At 44.3% G+C, this 22,708-nt stretch overlaps 1 protein-coding gene across 4 annotated transcripts in view; it reads left to right on the top strand.

The window, feature by feature from the left end:
- The window catches only part of RELN (reelin), a 447,264-nt gene that overhangs the window by 170,459 nt on the left and 254,097 nt on the right, over positions 1–22,708 (top strand). For all 4 annotated transcript variants that reach the window (XM_075208761.1, XM_075208759.1, XM_075208760.1 and 1 more), the window contains exon 8: positions 22,398–22,449. In XM_075208761.1, coding sequence (XP_075064862.1) covers positions 22,398–22,449 — 52 coding nt within the window. The remainder of the gene's footprint in view (positions 1–22,397; positions 22,450–22,708) is intronic.

The following is a 22,708-nucleotide window of genomic DNA, read 5'->3' as shown; positions in this document are numbered from 1 at the left end:
CCTGGGTAGAAACATTGTCTTTCTCTAGCACAACAGAATTAATCACATGGTCATATGTCCCATTTCTAGAAAGCATATTATCTACACCAGTATTAATGCCAACATCTGCACTAACAATGTCCGCTGTCCCTATCCCATGACAAGATGTCAGTGTATAAACAGGTTTGGATTCTTACACAATACTGTTATTGACATTATCCTCATTATAGGCAATAGGTACAATAAGACATTCTCTCTCCTTGTCACCTCCTGCTGCCTGGGAAGAAACCTTGGTATTCTCAGCTGAGTCTAACACAGTGACATTAGCGTCATTACCTACATCAGATATAATAAGACATTCCCTGTCCCTGTCACATCCTGGTTTACACATTTCATGTGCCACTGAACAGACCTTTTCCTTGTCACCTCCTGCTACCTGGGAACAAACTTTGGTACTTTCAGTTGATTCTGACACAGTAACAGGGGTGGCATTGACATCGTCATTACAGACATACTAAGACGACATTCTTCCTAAATCTGTCCCCAGTAACACATTTATAGGCATATTATCCGAGACCCCAACATCTCTTATACCTCTTCCAGCACCCCAATCAAGGTAAACTTGGGCTACAGGTACAGTAAGGTGAATTCCACCGACCCCTTTCACAAAAATACATTTTCTTGGAATGAAGTCCTCTAACCCTACCAGTTCTGAATGCACTAACGTAACATCCGCACCAGTGTCTCTTAACCCCACAGTTACCTTGTCACCCACCGTGACTGTTTGTAGGTTGTCCTTCCGGCCCCCTTCTGGTCCCGCAACACACAGGACAGCTGGTAAAGATTGCAGGGAGGGTACCCCCCGAGCAGAGGGTGAACTGGTCTGCTTCTCTGGACAGGCGGTACTAATGTGCCCCACCTGGTTGCACACAAAACACCTGCGGGTGTTTCCCAAAACAGGCTTTGCCCCAACTCTCCCAAAAGATGAAGAAACAGTGGGTGATGGTGTTGAGGGGGTTGGCGTTGATCCTCCTGGCCGGCCCCCTTTCCAGGCCGATTGCCCTGGCACCAAAGTTCCTCTTTTAGCTGCAGGTGCCCGGGTGACAGTGTACTTGTCAGCCAGTCTAGCTGCTTCCGCCGATGATGTATGGTCCCGATCCACTACCCATTCCTTCACATCAGCTGGGCACAAAGTCAGAAACTGCTTCTGGATTATCAAATCTTGCAGAGCATCAAAGGTGGTGATCTGTAGCCCTCCAACCCACTGTTTGAAGGAAGCACACAGCTGGGCCACATGTCCTGTATATGTGTCCGAGGCACTGCCTTTTAAATCTCTGAATTTCTGCCTATGCGCCTCTGGGGTGATGTTAAAACGTTGCAACAGGGCACTTCTGATTGCCTCATAATTTCCGTCCATCTCAGGTTGAAGATCTGCAAAAGCCTCTAATGCATTACCTCGCAAACCAGGGGTTAAATATTGTGCCCACTGATCTTTGGCCAGTCCATACTGTCGGCATGTCTTTTCGAATCCTCACAAAAAAGTATCCAAATCCCCATCTTTTTCCAATAATGGGAAATTCTCTGGACGGGGTCTGCTAATACCAGCCTCTTTGGCTTCTGGCTGGCATTTGAGCTTGGCAAGCTCCAGCTCAAATCTCCTCTCTGCCTCTCGCTCGGCAGCTTTTCTTTCTGCCTGCCGCTCGGCTTGGCGCTCTGCTGCCTCCATAGCAGCACGCCTCTCTGCTGCCGCCATAGCAGCACGCCTCTCTCTCTCCTGACGGTCAGCAGCTTCCTTCTCCTGGAACTGCTGTATAAGTTGCATTTTAGTTGTAATGTCCGCCGGGCCCAAATATTTTAGGGCAGTTTGCATATAAACGTCCATAGCAGTGTCCACACATGAACTAGTAGAATCATCCGAAATTAACCGTCCCTGGTTTTGAGAAATATCCACAGTCAGGTTCGCTTCTGAGTCCTGGCTATGCTCTTCCTCGGACACAACTGTGACTTGACGCTGATCCCTCTGTACAAGAGCTTCAATCAATTGCTCCTTACTTTTGCCACTAGTGGGAATTCCTGCATCCTCACAATCTGAAATCAGCGCCTCCTTTGTCAAACGTTTATATGCCGCAGCCATCTCCTCAGTTACGTTGCAAAATAAAAGATAGAAAAGAAAAACAAGAGAGAAGGGAAGGGAACTGCTTTGCACGTATGTCTTCAAAAATTATAGCCCTGAGTTTTGTCCTTGTAAAACTATTGTATTCCTCGCAAGGTTACAATCAGTTTATAAGTGCAAGGGTTAATTGCTTAAACCATGCACTTAATACTCTAAGAAATTAAATCATCCCACTGCTATGCCACCAATTTGTCACGAACGCACTCCCAGCTGCCGTGACTTTGGGGTGTTTGCTGTCTGAGGTCACACACGATTTCCGCCCGCAGTCTCTCTCACCTATCACACAGGTTCTAGACCTACGGAATCGCCCCCAAACACAGCGCTCTCACACCCCCCAGACACTTCAAGGATCAGCTGCCACCTATTGGGTATGGGCAATAGGACCCCAATATACTGGCTCACACTGGCACACAGGCTTCTAGTTCCACAAACTAGCAAGACTTACACCAGCACACACAGGGTTAACTCTTCACACCTCCAGACTGTTACACAAATGTAAATACAAGCACACACAGCTTGTTAATCAAATGTATCACCAACTCACACACAGGGTAACCTGGACAGGCAATCTCTCTTATACACAGGCTATGGATTATTTAGAGTATCAAGGACGCAACTTATTACATTTTAGATTTAATATACAAAAGGTACAGGGCATTCAGATATAAAGAAAAATAATGAATAAACAAATAATAAATTTGACATAACAAGCAAAAACAGTTTAAAATAAAAAGGATTACATTCAGATTTGCACTTACATGAATTGCATTTCTGGCCAAGGGAAATGTGGCTAAGAAGATGGACAGCTTATCAATGTCAATTGATTTCCCAAAAAGTCTGACACTTTGTCCCTCCAGACACAGGGTTTTAAGCAAACTCAAATGGGACGGCATTCACAGGGGCAGCGTGAATGCTAATGTGGGGGGCGGAAATGTCCCCTGGGTGTTACCTCAGGTTTGGTCAAACTATTCCTAAGTTTTGACCTGTTGGTAATTCTTCACAGCTATACCTCAGAGAAATAACACCCCCCTCAATAAACCGGTCATAATCTCCCGCACGTTTAAATACCAAACATAAGGGAATTACAACAATATCCAATCTCATCCTAAAATACATGTGCCCATGGCTGTTCCCTGTGTAGTGGGTATCTATCTTTCAAGACGCTTGTGTGTTTTTTGCCCCTCAGTACAGAGTGGCATCCAGATTTCCCAAAATATGAAAAATGAATTAATTTCCTTTCAAGTTCACATTTCTATATACCTGTATAGGCTTTCACATACTGTCTACCAGGATCTCCTGTAGGCATATGGTTCTCCAATTTACACCCAAGAGTTAGTTTGTGTTTACACTACCTATTGAAAGGAAGTAAATTAGCTAGGGAAATACATGATCAAATACAATGGATGTCTGTGATCTGCATATCTAAAGCTAGTCTCTTCACACAGCATTTGCTTAACTCAATTACCTGCTCCTGGGCTCATTTGGTCACACCTTTATCTGAATTGACGATCAGGTTAATTTAGGTATTCATGCAAAGAGTTATTTTGGGTCCTGACATCCAATGATCTATTTTAGCATATCAGATTTATGCTCTTATCCTGACATCTCCCCCCTTCAAGAGATGGCATGGGCATTGACTGACAGGTCAGTGCCTAAGATTATCTCATCTAATTTCCCCCTGGGTCCACTGTAATAGCTGCTAGCTGGCTCTCACTAGGGTCTCTGGTGGGATGGGTTAAGAGGGGTTTAATTACCTTATGTGGCTGGGCCTCCTGATACTTACATAGCTGTGGGCTAACCTCTGTATTCTTAGGGGGTCCTATCCCTTGCGCTGCAGCTACTAGATCCCCTGACAAGTCCTTCTTCCCCTCATCTATCTCCTCTAAGCCGTTAGACGGCTGGCTAAGTGAGTGTGGGCTAGCAACTGACCTCCCTGTCTCTATAGAAAACTCAGATGAATGGTCAGAACTCAGATGTAGATCTAAGTGGTGAACATTCGAACTACAGGTCCCAGCAGCAATGTAAGGATTGCTGTCACTCGCTACTTCCTGTTGGCCAGGACTAGGTGTCTCCCCCGCATGCTCAATCACTCTGTGTGCAGCTGGTTCAGGCACAGAATACACATCTTCACTCTGCCCTCCCTCCCAGTTACTTGGTACAGCATCTTCTGAGCATATTACCTGGGTAGAAACATTGTCTTTCTCTAGCACAACAGAATTAATCACATGGTCATATGTCCCATTTCTAGAAAGCATATTATCTACACCAGTATTAATGCCAACATCTGCACTAACAATGTCCGCTGTCCCTATCCCATGACAAGATGTCAGTGTATAAACAGGTTTGGATTCTTACACAATACTGTTATTGACATTATCCTCATTATAGGCAATAGGTACAATAAGACATTCTCTCTCCTTGTCACCTCCTGCTGCCTGGGAAGAAACCTTGGTATTCTCAGCTGAGTCTAACACAGTGACATTAGCGTCATTACCTACATCAGATATAATAAGACATTCCCTGTCCCTGTCACATCCTGGTTTACACATTTCATGTGCCACTGAACAGACCTTTTCCTTGTCACCTCCTGCTACCTGGGAACAAACTTTGGTACTTTCAGTTGATTCTGACACAGTAACAGGGGTGGCATTGACATCGTCATTACAGACATACTAAGACGACATTCTTCCTAAATCTGTCCCCAGTAACACATTTATAGGCATATTATCCGAGACCCCAACATCTCTTATACCTCTTCCAGCACCCCAATCAAGGTAAACTTGGGCTACAGGTACAGTAAGGTGAATTCCACCGACCCCTTTCACAAAAATACATTTTCTTGGAATGAAGTCCTCTAACCCTACCAGTTCTGAATGCACTAACGTAACATCCGCACCAGTGTCTCTTAACCCCACAGTTACCTTGTCACCCACCGTGACTGTTTGTAGGTTGTCCTTCCGGCCCCCTTCTGGTCCCGCAACACACAGGACAGCTGGTAAAGATTGCAGGGAGGGTACCCCCCGAGCAGAGGGTGAACTGGTCTGCTTCTCTGGACAGGCGGTACTAATGTGCCCCACCTGGTTGCACACAAAACACCTGCGGGTGTTTCCCAAAACAGGCTTTGCCCCAACTCTCCCAAAAGATGAAGAAACAGTGGGTGATGGTGTTGAGGGGGTTGGCGTTGATCCTCCTGGCCGGCCCCCTTTCCAGGCCGATTGCCCTGGCACCAAAGTTCCTCTTTTAGCTGCAGGTGCCCGGGTGACAGTGTACTTGTCAGCCAGTCTAGCTGCTTCCGCCGATGATGTATGGTCCCGATCCACTACCCATTCCTTCACATCAGCTGGGCACAAAGTCAGAAACTGCTTCTGGATTATCAAATCTTGCAGAGCATCAAAGGTGGTGATCTGTAGCCCTCCAACCCACTGTTTGAAGGAAGCACACAGCTGGGCCACATGTCCTGTATATGTGTCCGAGGCACTGCCTTTTAAATCTCTGAATTTCTGCCTATGCGCCTCTGGGGTGATGTTAAAACGTTGCAACAGGGCACTTCTGATTGCCTCATAATTTCCGTCCATCTCAGGTTGAAGATCTGCAAAAGCCTCTAATGCATTACCTCGCAAACCAGGGGTTAAATATTGTGCCCACTGATCTTTGGCCAGTCCATACTGTCGGCATGTCTTTTCGAATCCTCACAAAAAAGTATCCAAATCCCCATCTTTTTCCAATAATGGGAAATTCTCTGGACGGGGTCTGCTAATACCAGCCTCTTTGGCTTCTGGCTGGCATTTGAGCTTGGCAAGCTCCAGCTCAAATCTCCTCTCTGCCTCTCGCTCGGCAGCTTTTCTTTCTGCCTGCCGCTCGGCTTGGCGCTCTGCTGCCTCCATAGCAGCACGCCTCTCTGCTGCCGCCATAGCAGCACGCCTCTCTCTCTCCTGACGGTCAGCAGCTTCCTTCTCCTGGAACTGCTGTATAAGTTGCATTTTAGTTGTAATGTCCGCCGGGCCCAAATATTTTAGGGCAGTTTGCATATAAACGTCCATAGCAGTGTCCACACATGAACTAGTAGAATCATCCGAAATTAACCGTCCCTGGTTTTGAGAAATATCCACAGTCAGGTTCGCTTCTGAGTCCTGGCTATGCTCTTCCTCGGACACAACTGTGACTTGACGCTGATCCCTCTGTACAAGAGCTTCAATCAATTGCTCCTTACTTTTGCCACTAGTGGGAATTCCTGCATCCTCACAATCTGAAATCAGCGCCTCCTTTGTCAAACGTTTATATGCCGCAGCCATCTCCTCAGTTACGTTGCAAAATAAAAGATAGAAAAGAAAAACAAGAGAGAAGGGAAGGGAACTGCTTTGCACGTATGTCTTCAAAAATTATAGCCCTGAGTTTTGTCCTTGTAAAACTATTGTATTCCTCGCAAGGTTACAATCAGTTTATAAGTGCAAGGGTTAATTGCTTAAACCATGCACTTAATACTCTAAGAAATTAAATCATCCCACTGCTATGCCACCAATTTGTCACGAACGCACTCCCAGCTGCCGTGACTTTGGGGTGTTTGCTGTCTGAGGTCACACACGATTTCCGCCCGCAGTCTCTCTCACCTATCACACAGGTTCTAGACCTACGGAATCGCCCCCAAACACAGCGCTCTCACACCCCCCAGACACTTCAAGGATCAGCTGCCACCTATTGGGTATGGGCAATAGGACCCCAATATACTGGCTCACACTGGCACACAGGCTTCTAGTTTCACAAACTAGCAAGACTTACACCAGCACACACAGGGTTAACTCTTCACACCTCCAGACTGTTACACAAATGTAAATACAAGCACACACAGCTTGTTAATCAAATGTATCACCAACTCACACACAGGGTAACCTGGACAGGCAATCTCTCTTATACACAGGCTATGGATTATTTAGAGTATCAAGGACGCAACTTATTACATTTTAGATTTAATATACAAAAGGTACAGGGCATTCAGATATAAAGAAAAATAATGAATAAACAAATAATAAATTTGACATAACAAGCAAAAACAGTTTAAAATAAAAAGGATTACATTCAGATTTGCACTTACATGAATTGCATTTCTGGCCAAGGGAAATGTGGCTAAGAAGATGGACAGCTTATCAATGTCAATTGATTTCCCAAAAAGTCTGACACTTTGTCCCTCCAGACACAGGGTTTTAAGCAAACTCAAATGGGACGGCATTCACAGGGGCAGCGTGAATGCTAATGTGGGGGGCGGAAATGTCCCCTGGGTGTTACCTCAGGTTTGGTCAAACTATTCCTAAGTTTTGACCTGTTGGTAATTCTTCACAGCTATACCTCAGAGAAATAACACCCCCCTCAATAAACCGGTCATAATCTCCCGCACGTTTAAATACCAAACATAAGGGAATTACAACAATATCCAATCTCATCCTAAAATACATGTGCCCATGGCTGTTCCCTGTGTAGTGGGTATCTATCTTTCAAGACGCTTGTGTGTTTTTTGCCCCTCAGTACAGAGTGGCATCCAGATTTCCCAAAATATGAAAAATGAATTAATTTCCTTTCAAGTTCACATTTCTATATACCTGTATAGGCTTTCACATACTGTCTACCAGGATCTCCTGTAGGCATATGGTTCTCCAATTTACACCCAAGAGTTAGTTTGTGTTTACACTACCTATTGAAAGGAAGTAAATTAGCTAGGGAAATACATGATCAAATACAATGGATGTCTGTGATCTGCATATCTAAAGCTAGTCTCTTCACACAGCATTTGCTTAACTCAATTACCTGCTCCTGGGCTCATTTGGTCACACCTTTATCTGAATTGACGATCAGGTTAATTTAGGTATTCATGCAAAGAGTTATTTTGGGTCCTGACATCCAATGATCTATTTTAGCATATCAGATTTATGCTCTTATCCTGACAATTACCGACGTCATAGTTGATTTCAGCTGGCGAGAATTTTCTGGAAAGGTATGCACAGGGATACAATTTTTTACTCTGAGGATCCTTTTGAGAAAGAATGGCACCTCCCCCAACATTCGAAGCATCCACTTCTACAATAAACGGGAGTTCTGAGTCTGGGGGCCTAAGAACAGGTGCAGAAGTGAAGGCGGCTTTAAGGGCTGAAAAACTCTCCAATGCTTCTGGAGACCAATTAGCCGTGTTAGCACCTTTCCCAGTGAAGGCAGTGATAGGAGCCACCAAGGAAGAGAATGAGTGTATAAACCTTCAATAGTAATTGGCGAAGCCAAGGAATCTTTGAATAGCCTTTAAATTAGTAGGAAGGACCCAGTCCTGAATTGCCTGAACCTTACTGGGATACATTGAAAAATCAGATGAAGAGATAATGTACCCCAGGAAGGCTACACTGGAGACCTCAAACTCACACTTCTCCAGTTTTGCATAGAGATGGTGTTGACGTAGTTTTTGCAGAACCTCACGAACATGTTGACCGTGCTGAACCAAGGATTCCGAATAGATTAAAATATCATCCAAATAAACAACAACTGTCTTTCCAAGGAATTCCCATAAAGCATTGTTGATGAGGTCTTGGAAGACTGCCGGAGCATTACACAAACCGAACGGCATAACTAGGTACTCATAATGTCCTGAATGAGTGTTGAAGGCCGTTTTCCACTCATCTCCCTTTCTTATACGTATAAGTTTGTAGACACCTCGGATGTCAATCTTCAAGAAAATGGTGGCTGACTTAAGCTGATCAAATAAGACAGAAATTAAGGGTAGAGGATATGTGTTCTTAACCGTGATTTTATTCAGGCTGCGAAAATCTATGCAAGGTTTAAGGCTGCCATCTTTTTTGGCCACAAAGAAACAACCAGCTCCTACAGGAGATTTGGAAGGGCGGATGAATCCTTTTTGCAGGTTCTCTTCCACATACTGCTCCAGAGTCTGGGTCTCAGGGATAAACAAAGAATACAGATGCCCTTTGGGCAACTTAGAACCAGGTACAAGTTCAATTGCACAGTCATAATCTCGATGAGGCGGGAGAGAGTAACCTTTCTTCTTACAGAACACATCACTAAAATCCTGGTAGGGCTCAGGTAACAATTCCGAACTAGGCTGAAGAACTCTGAGAGGTAGGGTCAAGCATGTAGATGACCACTCTGGATTATGGCTCTGAAGACCAATGGAGTCTAAGTGAGTATTCTACCCCCAGCCAAGGGGTTACCATCCAAGCCACAGACGGTAACGCTCGAACCCAACTTAATATTAGGAATACCAAGTGACTAAGCCAGTTGGATATCCAGAAAGTTATCTGCTGCCCCAATATCGATAAAGGCTGACACATCAGTAGAACGTTCTCTGAAGATTAAGCGTGCAGGAACTATCAAAGAATTATTTGGAAACCTAAGCGCACCCCTTCACCAGCGCTTAGGTTTAGGCATTTCCCGATGTCACTCACCGGACTGTTAGTTCCTCTAGTTCTAGACATGGGTCTCTCTCTCTCTTGCCGGCGCCTGTCTGGCGCCACGGCCGTCCGCCATCTTGACCAGAGGATTGCGCATGTGCAGACCTACAGACTGTTAAAACCTTGTTCCTATCCTCATTGGATAATTAATTACTTCTCACTACTTAAGACACCTGTTGCCCTATTACCTTTGCCTGTTCTTGGTCCTCATTCTGTTGAGATACCAAGGAGTTTCCTGTTCCTGCCTATGGTACCTGTTTGCTGTGGATGCTACCTGCAGACCGCTCCATGCTACCTCGTATCTTACCTGCTCCTGGACAAGTCTTCCCTCCACATCAGTGGTAATACCTGCCAGCCGCAGACCGCTTCATGTTACCTCGTATCTTACCTGCTCCTGGACAAGTCTTCATTCCACATCAGTGGTAATGCCTGTCAGCCGCAGATTACTCCACGCTACTTGTATTCTACCTGCTCCTGGACAAGTCTTCACTTCACATCGGTGGTAATACCTGCCAGCCGCTGATTGCTCCACGCTACTTGTATCTTGCCTGCTTCTGGACAAGTCTTTACTCACATCGGTGATAATACCTGCCAGCCGCAGATTGCTTCAGGCTACCTTGTATTCTACCTGCCCCTGGACAGGCCTTCACTTCATGCTAGTGGTAATACCTGCCAGGTGCAGCTTACTCTGATTACTTCGTTGTAACAGATTCTGGATACTATATTACTAATCTTGATTAGCACTGGCTTACCTGAGGTGCGGAGTCTAACGATCTCCCCGGTGTTCACCAAGAACCGCCGCAAGGCGGGGTGGGCTTCGCTGCCAGGAGTCGCAGGTCGTGGTCCCCAGGTTCGCCTCAAGATGTAGTACAGCGGAGTAAAGCTGTGGTAGCGGAGTCAACAAGCCGGTTCGGTACACAGGAATGGAGTCAGGCAGAATCAAAAGGCAACTCGGAGTCAACAAGCCAGGTTCGGTACACGGGTCACAAGAATAGGAGAATGGTCAGCAAGCCGGGTCGGTACACAGGGATTGGAGAGCCAGGGAAGTCAAACAGGCAGAGATCAGCACACAGGAGACACAGGAAACAGGAAGACACTGCAATCCACGAAGAGCAGGAGCCAGGAACAGGTAAGTGTTGCTCTGACACTCAGCGAGTGTCAGAGTGAGGTTTTTATACTGAAGGGGATTCAAAATCCCCGCCTCTAGGGTTGTGGTCATGTGACCGCCTTCGGGTGCGGTCACATGGTCCAGAATGCGGAAGTGCGGCTGGACGGAGCGGCGGGGATCAGGTAAGTCCGTGACAGTACCCCCTGCCATAAAGGTGGACTCCGAACACCTAATAGGGTTTCAAAGGAAATTTTTTATGGAAGGATTTAGGTAGACGGGGAGCATGTAGGTCAATGGCTCTTACCCATGAGCGCTCCTCAGGGCCGTAACCCTTCCAATCCACCAAGAACTGTATGGCACCTTGAACTTTACGAGAATCTAGGATAGTTTTAATCTCGTATTCAACTTGATCCCGATCCACAGCAGGAGGAGGAGTTCTGGATGAGGTGGAGAATCTGTTGGTTACCATCGGTTTTAACAAGGAGACATGGAAGACATTGGGTATGCGTAAGGAAGGAGGCAGACTCAATCTAAAGGCTACGGGATTAATAATCTCAGATATAGCAAATGGGCCAATAAACTTGGGAGCAAATTTTTTACTGGGAACCTTTAAACGAATGTTCTGGGTGGATAGCCATACCCTGTCACCAACTGCAAAACTTGGAGTCATTCTTCTCCTTTTATCGTAGAATTTTTTGGAACGAGTAGTTGCTTGTTTTAAGTTTGTCTTGGTTTGTTCCCAAATATCAGAGAAGTTACGAACCAGAGAGTCCACTGCTGGAACTTCAGAAGATGAGACTTGAGAGAAGGTGGGTAGTCTAGGATGGCAGCCATACAGAACAAAAAAGGGGGAGTTAGAGATGGCCTCATGAAAATGGTTGTTATGGGCGAACTCGGCCCAAGGGAGAAGGTCCACCCAGTTGTCTTGGTTACTAGAGATAAATATTCTTAGAAACTTCTCTAATTCTTGGTTGGTTCTCTCAGTAGCCCCATTGGACTGGGGATGATATGCGGAAGAGAAGTCAAGCTTAATCCCGGATTTATTGCAAAAAGACCGCCAAAATTTTGATATGAATTGTGATCCCCTATCGGAGACAATATGTTGAGGACAGCCATGGAGGCGAAATATTTCTTTAATAAAAATATCGGCTAAGGAGGAGGAAGAAGGAAGGCCTTTGAGAGCAATAAAGTGGGCTGTTTTAGAGAAGCGATCCGTGACCACAAGCACTACAGTACAGGATTCGGAAGGGGGAAGGTCCGTGATAAAATCCATGGAGATCTGTGACCAAGGGTAATCAGGAATGGGTAATGGGAGCAAGCATCCATAAGGCTGCTTCCTAGAGGTCTTGTGTTGAGCACATTTGGAACAAGCAGCAACAAATCTCTTCACATCCTCCAGCAAGGAAGGCCACCAGTAGCTTCGGGACAATAAGTCCCAGGTCTTGCGAATGCCAGCATGCCCAGAGAAGAGTGAGTGATGAGCCTAGTGAAGGAGCCGGGTGCGTAGATGTGGCAAGATGAATGTTTTGCCTGGAGGACAACCCTTTTTCAGGTGTGTAGCTGCCAATACTTGACATGGATTTACAATGAATTTCTTATCTTCCGAGGATTCCATGTCAGCTGGATCAAAAGAGCGAGATAAGGCGTCTGCCTTCGTATTCTTAGATCCTGAGTGAAAAGTGATGTTGAAATCAAAGCGTGAGAAGAATAAGGACCACCTTGCTTGTGGAGGGTTTAGACATCGAGCAGTGCGTAAGTAAAGCAAATTCTTATGGTCGGTATATATGGTGATAGGGAATTGCGCTCCTTCTAGTAAATGTCTCCATTCGGAGAGAGCCAATTTGATGGCCAGGAGCTCTTTGTCGCCAATCCCATAATTCCTCTCAGCAGGTAAAAAGCGACGGGAAAAGAATCCGCAGGGATGAAGTTTTCCAGAAGGACCTCGCTGTGATAGTACGGCTCCTGTGCCAACAGAAGAGACATCTACCTCCAGGACAAAGGGACAAGAACAATCTGGCTGTTGAAGAATGGGTGCAGATGAAAAGAGAGACTTTAATAATATAAAGGCTTGGATAGCCTCAGAGGACCAAATACCAGCATCAGCAGATTTGTGGGTCAATGCTGTGAAGGGAGCCACGAGAGAGGAGTACCCCTTGATAAATTGACGATAATAGTTGGAGAATCCTAGGAAGCGTTGAGTGGCCTTAAGGCCCGAAGGTTGGGGCCAGTCAAGTATGGCTTTCAATTTTGTGGGATCCATCTGTAGACCGGTGCCCGAAATATTATATCCCAGGAAGGGAATTTGTCTCTGCTCGAAGGTGCATTTCTCCAATTTGCAAAATAACTGATTTTTTCGGATACGAGAGAGGACCTCCAATACATGAGTACGATGGGATGCTAGATCTTGAGAAAAGATGAGAATGTCGTCCAAGTAGATGACTACAGATTGGTACAAGAGGTCTTGAAACAGCTCATTCATAAAGCTCTGAAATATGGCTGGGGCATTGCATAGCCCGAAAGGCATGACCAGATATTCAAAGTGGCCGTCTGAGGTGTTAAACGCCGTCTTCCATTCATCCCCCTCCTTAATGCGTATAAGGTTATACGCTCCTCTGAGGTCAAGTTTAGAAAAGATGGTGGCACCCTTGATCCGGTCAAATAATTCAGAAATCAGTGGCAGTGGATACCGATTTTTAACGGTAATGGCATTCAGGCCTCTGTAATCAATGCAAGGGCGGAGGCCCCCATCTTTCTTTTTTACGAAGAAGAAGCCAGCCCCAGCTGGGGAGGCAGACTTGCGGATGAAGCCCCTGTTTAGATTTTCTTGGATGTACTCCTCCATAGCCTTAGATTCCGGGAGGGAAAGGGGGTAAACACGGCCCCTGGGAATGGGTTTACCAGGTATCAGATCAATGCCACAGTCCCAGATTCTGTGAGGGGGAAGTCTAGTGGCCTCTTGTTGACAAAACACATCAGAGAAGGTTTGGTATGGCTCAGGCAGGAGAGTCCCAGGAAATTCTTGGGTACGTCTGGGACTATTCGGGGGAACCACTCTCTGTAGGCAGCGAGAGAAGCAGGACTGCCCCAGGACAATATGTGACCAGATTTCCAGTCCAAGGTGGGAGAGTGGACACGAAGCCAAGGAAGTCCTAGGATGACTGGGTTGGTAGATCTCTGTATTACTAGAAAAGAAATCTTCTCCCGATGAAGTGCTCCTATCTGAAGTAGAAGAGGAATAGTGCGTACCAGGATGGACCCCTCAGGGATTCTTCCCCCATCAATGGCCATCAGAGAGATGGGTTGTTCCAAGGCTTGTGTGGGAATAGCGAATTGTTTAACTACTGTGGCAGAAATGAAATTTCCTGCGGCTCCGGAATCTAGAAGAGCCGACTGCGGGAAGGTCTTTTGTCCTAACTGAAGGGAAATGGGAATAGACAGGCAATCATTACTATTGGGAACTGACTGACACTGAGAGAAGAGGCCCAACAATACAGCTCCAGAACTCGTTAGGCCCTGTCCTTTCCCGAACGTTTGGGACAAGAACTCAGAAGATGGCCACTCTCTCCACAATATAAACACAACTTGTTCCGAAATCTCCTCTCCCTCTCTTCGGCTGATAGGCGGGTCCTCCCAAGTTGCATGGGCTCTTCAGGGGGAAGAACAGGGGTTTGGAAGTTGGGGGCCAAGCGAATAATGCTACGCCGCGACTGTTCCTTCTCGGAATTACGTTCCTTGAAACGCAAATCAATTTTGACACAGAGGGAGATAATGTCGTCCAAAGACGTAGGGAGTTCCTGGGATACCAACTCGTCTTTGATTCGGTCTGAAAGGCCCTGCCAGAATGTAGCTACTAGAGCCTCATCGTTCCAGCGAAGTTCAGAGGCCATGGTACTGAAGTGGACCGCATACTGCCCCACAGACTGGTTTCCCTGGCGGAGACGTAGTAAGCCGGAAGCGGCATTGGACACCCTTCCTGGCTCATCAAATATTTTCTTGAAGGTGGACAAGAAGAGGTTGAAGTTATGTAGAATGGGGTCGTCCCTCTCCCATAAGGGGGAAGCCCATGCTAAAGCTTGACCGGACAATAACAAAATCACATAGGCCACTTTCGTTTTTCCGGAGGGGAAGTTCCCAGGTAGAAGCTCGAATTGTATGGAGCATTGATTTAAAAATCCTCTGCAATTTTTAGGGTCTCCATCGAACTTAGGTGGGTTAGGTAACCGTAGCTGTGAGGAAGAAGCTGCTGCTGCGGCCTGAGGTACAGGGGCCACTGCCGGCCCAGGTGATCCACCAGCCACTAGGGTGTTCTGGACAACATCCAAGCGAGTGGATAGACTATTGAGGAATTTTAAAAGTTGCTCTTGGTTAGCTTCTTGCTTATCCATCCTTCCTACTAAATGCTCCAACAGATCTTTAGCTGTGGTATACATGGTCAGAGCAAACTGTAACAGATTCTGGATACTATATTACTAATCTTGATTAGCACTGGCTTACCTGAGGTGCGGAGTCTAACGATCTCCCCGGTGTTCACCAAGAACCGCCGCAAGGCGGGGTGGGCTTCGCTGCCAGTAGTCGCAGGTCGCGGTCCCCAGGTTCGCCTCAAGATGTAGTACAGCAGAGTGAAGCGGTGGTAGCGGAGTCAACAAGCCGGTTCGGTACACAGGAATGGAGTCAGGCAGAATCAGAAGGCAACTCGGAGTCAACAAGCCAGGTTCGGTACACGGGTCACAAGAATAGGAGAATAGTCAGCAAGCCGGGTCGGTACACAGGGATTGGAGAGCCAGGGAAGTCAAACAGGCAGAGATCAGCACACAGGAAACACAGGAAACAGGAAGACACTGCAATCCACGAAGAGCAGGAGCCAGGAACAGGTAAGTGTTGCTCTGACACTCAGCGAGTGTCAGAGTGAGGTTTTTATACTGAAGGGGATTCAAAATCCCCGCCTCTAGGGTTGTGGTCATGTGACCGCCTCCGGGTGCGGTCACATGGTCCAGAATGCGGAAGTGCGGCTGGACGGAGCAGCGGGGATCAGGTAAGTCCGTGACATTCGTATGTTACCTATTTTCGGGACTGAGTTCTATTGTGCCTCGGTAGTATAGCTGCGAGTCGCTGACTCTTCTACTACTGTATGATTGGCTGCTCGCATAGACTTCCTTCAGTTGTCAAGCATCTGCATGTTTTATACTACCTGCGTGCTAAGCACTTGGAACTCTCTCCTCCTATTATTACTGCTCATCATTCTGCCAAGTTATTATTGTTTCTACTGCTCAGAGACTCTATATATATATATATCTATATATATATATATATATATATATATATATATATATATATATCATTGACATTCCTTCTTCCATTCAGTTTAAGTAGTGCTGTGTATCTATTGTGCTTAGCTGTACCGTATATTCACCATACTCCCCAGGGGGCCACGACCTGCACAGTGGAAGCCGCTAAAACCCATACTTCCTTGCGGGATTTCCTGGAGAAGACCAGCCACTGTGTTAGACTCCGCGCCTCTAGTGAGTAAGGCTACATCTGGTGAATTCTGGGTAAAACTCCTAGTGCCCGTGACACCCGACTTGATAGGGCAGGTATGAACTAGGTGGCCCGATTGACCACAATACATGCAGAGACCTAGGGAGCGCCGTCTGGAACGCTCTTCAGGAGGCAGACGGTAAGCGCCCAACTGCATGGGCTCAGGGGTGTCCAGAAAGTTAGAACATGACTTCGGTGGTGAACAAGGAGGTAAAGATTACTCTCATTCAGCTTTCCTCCCCTTGATTCTGACAAGTTGCATCTAACTTTCAAGTGAGGATGGCATAGGATACTGTATTAATGAGTCCTTGATTTGTTCCGTAAGGCCTAAACGGAACTGGAGTAAGGAGATGACAATACCAATTCTTTGAGGCTCAAAGCCAGAGGAGCAACACAGCCGAAATATAATTTGCAACTCTCCTTGAAGTTGCGGAAGGAGGATCTGCTTCCAGAAAATCAATCGGGCAAGTTCAATTTTGGCTCTGTAATAATGCCAGAGGAGGCCTGTTGAACCTGCGGATTTCTGGAGGATTTTTCTTGTATTGATAAGTGATGAGACAAACTCTGTACTGCCTGTGACAAGGTCTGGATCTGATTCGCCAGGACCTGGGCTGTCTTCCATTACAGAATTTACCTCCAATCTTCAGTGGCGGGTTATAATGTTATGGCCACCAGTGCATCATAAACTTGTAGAACTATGGCAGCCGCCTTTCCCATAGAGACTGGTTGCACAGCGGCACTCAGGAGTGGGAGGTAACACATGGAATAGGGATAGGCCAGAGGTCTGCGGACTGGAACAGAGATGATAATGTCTGCTAGGCCTAAGAGAGCACAGGCTGAGACATCAGGTGCAAGCAGGGTCAGGGTCACAGGCAATGGTTCAAGTCCAGTTACAGGCAGAAGGTCAGGGCAACAAGCGATAGTTCAACTGACCTAGGTAGACATTCAGACTTTATAACTCAGAGATCTAAAACTGTTGATACATTTTTTAACACTGTTACCCTAGTGTTACAAACACTCCCCTTCCAGCATTGTTGCTTCGACCTCCTGGTGACTGATTGTGTGGCCCCTGCACTGACCCAGAAAAGAAACAAGGAACCATTGCCTAGCAACAAGGCGCAGAGGAGCTGATGACAACTGAAGCAATAGAGAGAGGCTTAAAAGTGGAAGTTGGGAGAAGAGGAAATTGATGTGGTCAGCAGTCAGGAGAAGGTGTGCAATGACAGCCAGGGACCGGGACGGAGGGAAGAAGGTCCCGGAAACCATGTTGTTAGAGGAATGGGTCCATGGTCAGCTGCCACGAGGGTCAAAGTATATTATGATAGAAGGATTGAGAGGCAGAGAGAATATGAGTGAAACGGACTGAGGAGAAAATAAAAGAAAGTATTGAATAAAGAGGTGTTAGAGAGACAGAAAGACAGCAGAAGTCAGAAACAAGAAAAAGAGAGACTATATTATAATAGGATTATAATAGGAGAGATTTGAGGAGGGATGAGTGAAGCGGAGAGAAATTAATGTGTACTAAAAAAATATTTTAATGGGACTGTTCTATCAACATAACCATGTCATTCACTAAAGAACTGTACAGGAAGAGCTAGGAGTATACCTGAGCTGTACATATAGATGTTACTGTTTGCAACCCGAATATTGTACTGGAGTCTAAAAGGTATGTAAATAAAGGAATTCTATTTTATGACAGAGATGGTCTGACTCCCACCTTACTGTTGCTTCTATTTGACTGTAACACCACCCTACAGAATGTGTGTGTACACTTAACACACATTGTTGTAACACCTGAATTTGTTGGGCCCTCTGATCACTTAAATTCCGGTAGGATTCACAACACTAGTTCCAGATGACAGCTGTCAGAAAACAAATCACAATGACAGCTACAAACACCTTTTCATAAATTCCTCTAATCAACACACTGCTAAGAACAGCAATCTAGATAGTCACCTCACCTGGACTACTGCATAGCTTTCTCTACTCTGCAATCAGCCCTAAAGTGAAAATGTCAAGTCAATCAGAACAATTTATCTCACCTGTTTGTAGCCTTTATAAAGTCCCTCAGTTTTAAACCTTTCCAGGATATTGTTTTGTATTATTTTACCTGCTTGTGCTTTGAAGACTTGTTTTGTTTGACTTTACATCACGATTCTATCCTCTACAATCATTCAACCACAGCTTCCTTCCACCATTATTCTATCTTCTACAATCCTTTGACTTCAGGTTATACCTTACAACCAGTCCTCTCAGGACTAAGCAGTTTGGCCGGACGTGGTGTCTCTGATAGCTACTCAGCCAAGTGGTCCTTTAGTGGGAGCTGCACCCTCATCAAAGAGCTACCAGGTTAAAGGAAAGTGCAAGACAGGAAGAGCATTAACCACCCCAACACCACACACACACAGTGACGGGGATACATTTTACTTACATAATCTTCACGGAAATGTAAAAATATATGGGCTAGCAAAGCTATAATTGCTACCTAGAACTTACTGCATGGTAAGTCACTAATGTCAAGGTGTGAATTGAAAGATAAATATCTCCTTTCGAACAAAGCTTTAATTATTTCAATTGCTTTACTGAACAATTCTATTTTTCTATTTGCTACATGATCACTTATCCCACAATTTAAAAAATATAATTGAAAACATAAAGTATGTAGGTCTTTATCTCTCTTTTATTCCGTAATAACCCCTCATTTTTAAGGTAAGATAAAAAACAAAAGGGAATTATAAACAAAGGCAACTCTTCAAGAAAAAAAACTAGAAACATATTTTAGAGGTTTATTTTAGAAAAAAACATATAAGATTACACTTTATTCTGATTCAATTCAGGACATTAAAATGATCTGTTTTGTGTGCATAATACCATTTCATTAACATCAAAGCAAACTGTTTTGAATGGATGTAGCTCTATATATATTTTTTATCACATTTACCGGCATATTAAACTAATTAAAAAAACAAACAAACACTCGCGGCTTTTGATCAACTGGGACAATATATCCAGCGTAATGTCCAGCCTCAGATTGACTATCTTAAGAGCCGGATCGGGGTATGGAAGCAGCTGCCATTAACGGTCACAGGTAGAATTAATCTGGTCAAAATGACAATTCAACCAAAGTTTCTGTATGTTTTGCAGCAGTCGCCGATATATATACCTCATAGTATATTTCGTTATATTGAGCGTCTCATGGCTTATTTGGTGTGGGCAGGCAAAAGAGCAAGAGTTAAGCTTACCACTTTATATCGTTCTCGAGGGTCGGGGGGTTTGGCTTTGCCGAATCTGCGGCTTTATTATTTTGCCTCTCAGCTGACACATATTGAGGTATGGTTCCGGTCGCAGCTGGGTGTGGATCTGCATGATTTTCTAGTCTCTGGGACAGGTTCTAAACATACACGGGTGCAGTTTCTTTTGGCTGGTAGAAAGGTTGAGTGTGATCCTCCTTTATTGATACAGGCCATGAAGGTATGGCGATTTTCATCCCAGATTGGGGGTGGACTGGACTTGGACCCATGCACTCCACTTTGAGATAATTTGGACTTTGGAGAATTGGTTAGGATGGAGGGAGCTGGAGCTTGGCGAATTTACAATATAATACATATTGGACAATTGTATGAGAATGGGATACTACATTCATTTGAGCAACTACAGGGATTACATGAGTTACCTAGGGATTACTTTTATAGGTATTTGCAGTTAAGACATGATCTTGCCTCGCAGTTTCGGGGAGCTGCCCCGAGTTTCAATGCAGATTCTTTGAGGGTGCAACTGTCAAGGTTGGGCCAGAGGCGGCAAATTTAATTTCTGTATTCATTATTGGTGGAAGGATCTGGTGTGGGGGTCTTGCCGGAGCTGCGATGCAGGTGGGAGGGTGATCTCGGGCAAATTAGTGATAAGGCATGGGATATGGTGTTGTGTAGTCCGAAAGAGGTCACTGCATCAGTTACATTTCGCCAAGTTCAGTTTTTTCTGCTGCACGGAGCGTATCTTACCCCTCTTCGGCTTTCTAAAATTAATAGGGGTCAGGTGGTCCTGTGTCCTAAGTGTGGGAGTGAGAAAGGGAACTTTTGGCATATGCTCTGGGAGTGTCCATTGGTTTCCTGCTTTTGGGGAGAAGTGGAGGATTTTATTAAATGATTGGAGGTGGGAGTATCTGCCTTGATGCCAAAACTATGTATATTTGGTTTTGGCTTGAACAAAAACATCCGTAGGCTTATTAGACTGCTCATTAATACGTTACTTATGTTGGCAAAAGTGGTCATAGCTAGGAGGTGGATGGCACTGGAAGGCCCGACTGTGAGTGGCTGGATTGATAAAATATGAAATTGGATAAATATGAAAGAATATGGTACAGGTGGAGAATATCCCCATATGTTACAGAAGGATTGAGGGAGGTGGAGCTCTCCTAATGCAATGCTCGTGGCAGACATCCGGCCACCTCCTTTGTTATTAAGGTCAACGATTGTATTTTGAATTAGTACTACTGTGTTATTATCTTATTGTATCTTGAAATTTTGGATGATGTGTATACCCTGATTTGAAAATCTAAATACCAATTTATTTTGAATCTACTGTGCATGAATATTTGACACTGCTTGAATCACTGTGTGGGCTGTAGTTATTGTTTTAGCCTAATGTTTTGGGCTTTTTTTTGCTGGTAAAGTGTAAAAAAAGAAACAAAATGCAATAAAATTTTACCTGATTTAAAAAAACAAAAAACCTTTGGTCTGACATTAATATAATAATAAGTGTAACACTAAATAGGCTTTATTATAAATCATCATCACCATTTATTTATATAGCGCCACTAATTCCTCAGTGCTGTACAGATAGCTCACTCACATCAGTCCCTGCCCCATTGGAGCTTACAGTCTAAATTCCCTAACACACACACACAGACAGACACACAGACTAGGGTCAATTTGTTAGCAGACAATTAACCTACCAGTATGTTTTTGGAGTGTGGTAGGAAAACCGGAGCACCCGAAGGAAACCCACGTAAACACAGGGGGAACATACAAAATTCACACAGATAAGGCCATGCTTGGGAATTGAACTCATGACCCCAGTGCTGTAAGGCAGAAGTGCTAACCACTATGCCTCCGTGCTGGCCTAGGGGTTAAATGAGAGAAACTTGTTCCAATATATATTGTATTTGTCAAAAACACAATGCATGAATATTAATCATCTATCTTCTTCAATTTTTATTAAATTCATCAATTAAACAAATAAGTTGCATGAATGGGATATGACTGCTTTACATCACTAAGACATACCGACTGTCCACCATGGACATAACTGTCCACCATGGGTTGCTAGCGAAAAAAGATTTATCATTTATCGTTTTACATAATTCCAAACTATAATCTAACAAGAATTCTATCAATATGTAATGTTAGCTATAACTAAAATATTAACATTTAATTTCATACCTTTATATTACCAATGTAGATTGTTCAAAATACTTGATAGTATATGCTCCTCTTGTTTCTATGACTAGTTTATGATACTGTTTTCAATATTTTTTGTTTTCTAAACATAATTAAACCCTATTTTAAAAACAATAAAACATAAGACAACTGGAAAAATCAGTTACATGGATTTGCAAATTACTAACTAAAAACAATAAAGTGGTTCAGGTCTCCTTTAAATATTTCTATTTTTTGTTGATTATTGCTTTAATGTAAATATATAGAGTAAAATACCAAAATACAGGCCGCAAAATAGCATTTTTGCCTGAGTAATTTCAGTTACAAAGCAAAATGTGACTACTACATAGATGATTAAAGACAAACTTCATGTTTTGGTTGGTTGAAGGTGAGACTTCTTATCACAAAACAATGGTTATATAATGTTGGTGGATGTAGTGCCCTACCTATCGCAGTTTTAACTGCAAGCTATGTGAATAGATTGATACATGTTCCTGGACATCAGAGTGTTACCAATTATGCATTAAATAAATACAAAATAATATTGTCAGCTTGATTGGTTTGGTATCATGGTTTCTGCATTAATTGATGGAAAGAAATGTTTACTCTGCAACAATTTATGACACAGAAAAAAAAAACATATTATATGTTATATAATCCAGGTTTAATGAATTGTGCCTTAATACCAGTTTATTTACATGTTTTTTGTTTTGTTTTGCTTTCAGATAACAACCAATCTTAACACAACTACAGCTTCTGTTCTCCAATTCTCTATTGGTAAGTCTGTATTTTAAGTGAGTATAATCCCATATAGCTGACCGATGGTTATGATACCTGACACATGGCATGCAATAGTACCCTGCGGTCTTGTATAGCTTAGTCACTGGTGCTATGCTTAGTATAGCCTTAGTCTCCTGCTGTGCTGCTGCTTGGAGAATTCAAAAGTGTTTGGGAACTGTCTTAGGGTTTGAAATTAGGACACTGTTGGTGAAGTCTGTGTGACTTACTCCAGACAGTGCCTGTCCCATCTAAGGGA

Source organism: Mixophyes fleayi, chromosome 4, assembly GCF_038048845.1.
Source record: "Mixophyes fleayi isolate aMixFle1 chromosome 4, aMixFle1.hap1, whole genome shotgun sequence".
In the NCBI taxonomy this organism is placed as follows: domain Eukaryota; kingdom Metazoa; phylum Chordata; class Amphibia; order Anura; family Limnodynastidae; genus Mixophyes; species Mixophyes fleayi.
This window is presented reverse-complemented; position numbering and strand designations above follow the sequence as displayed.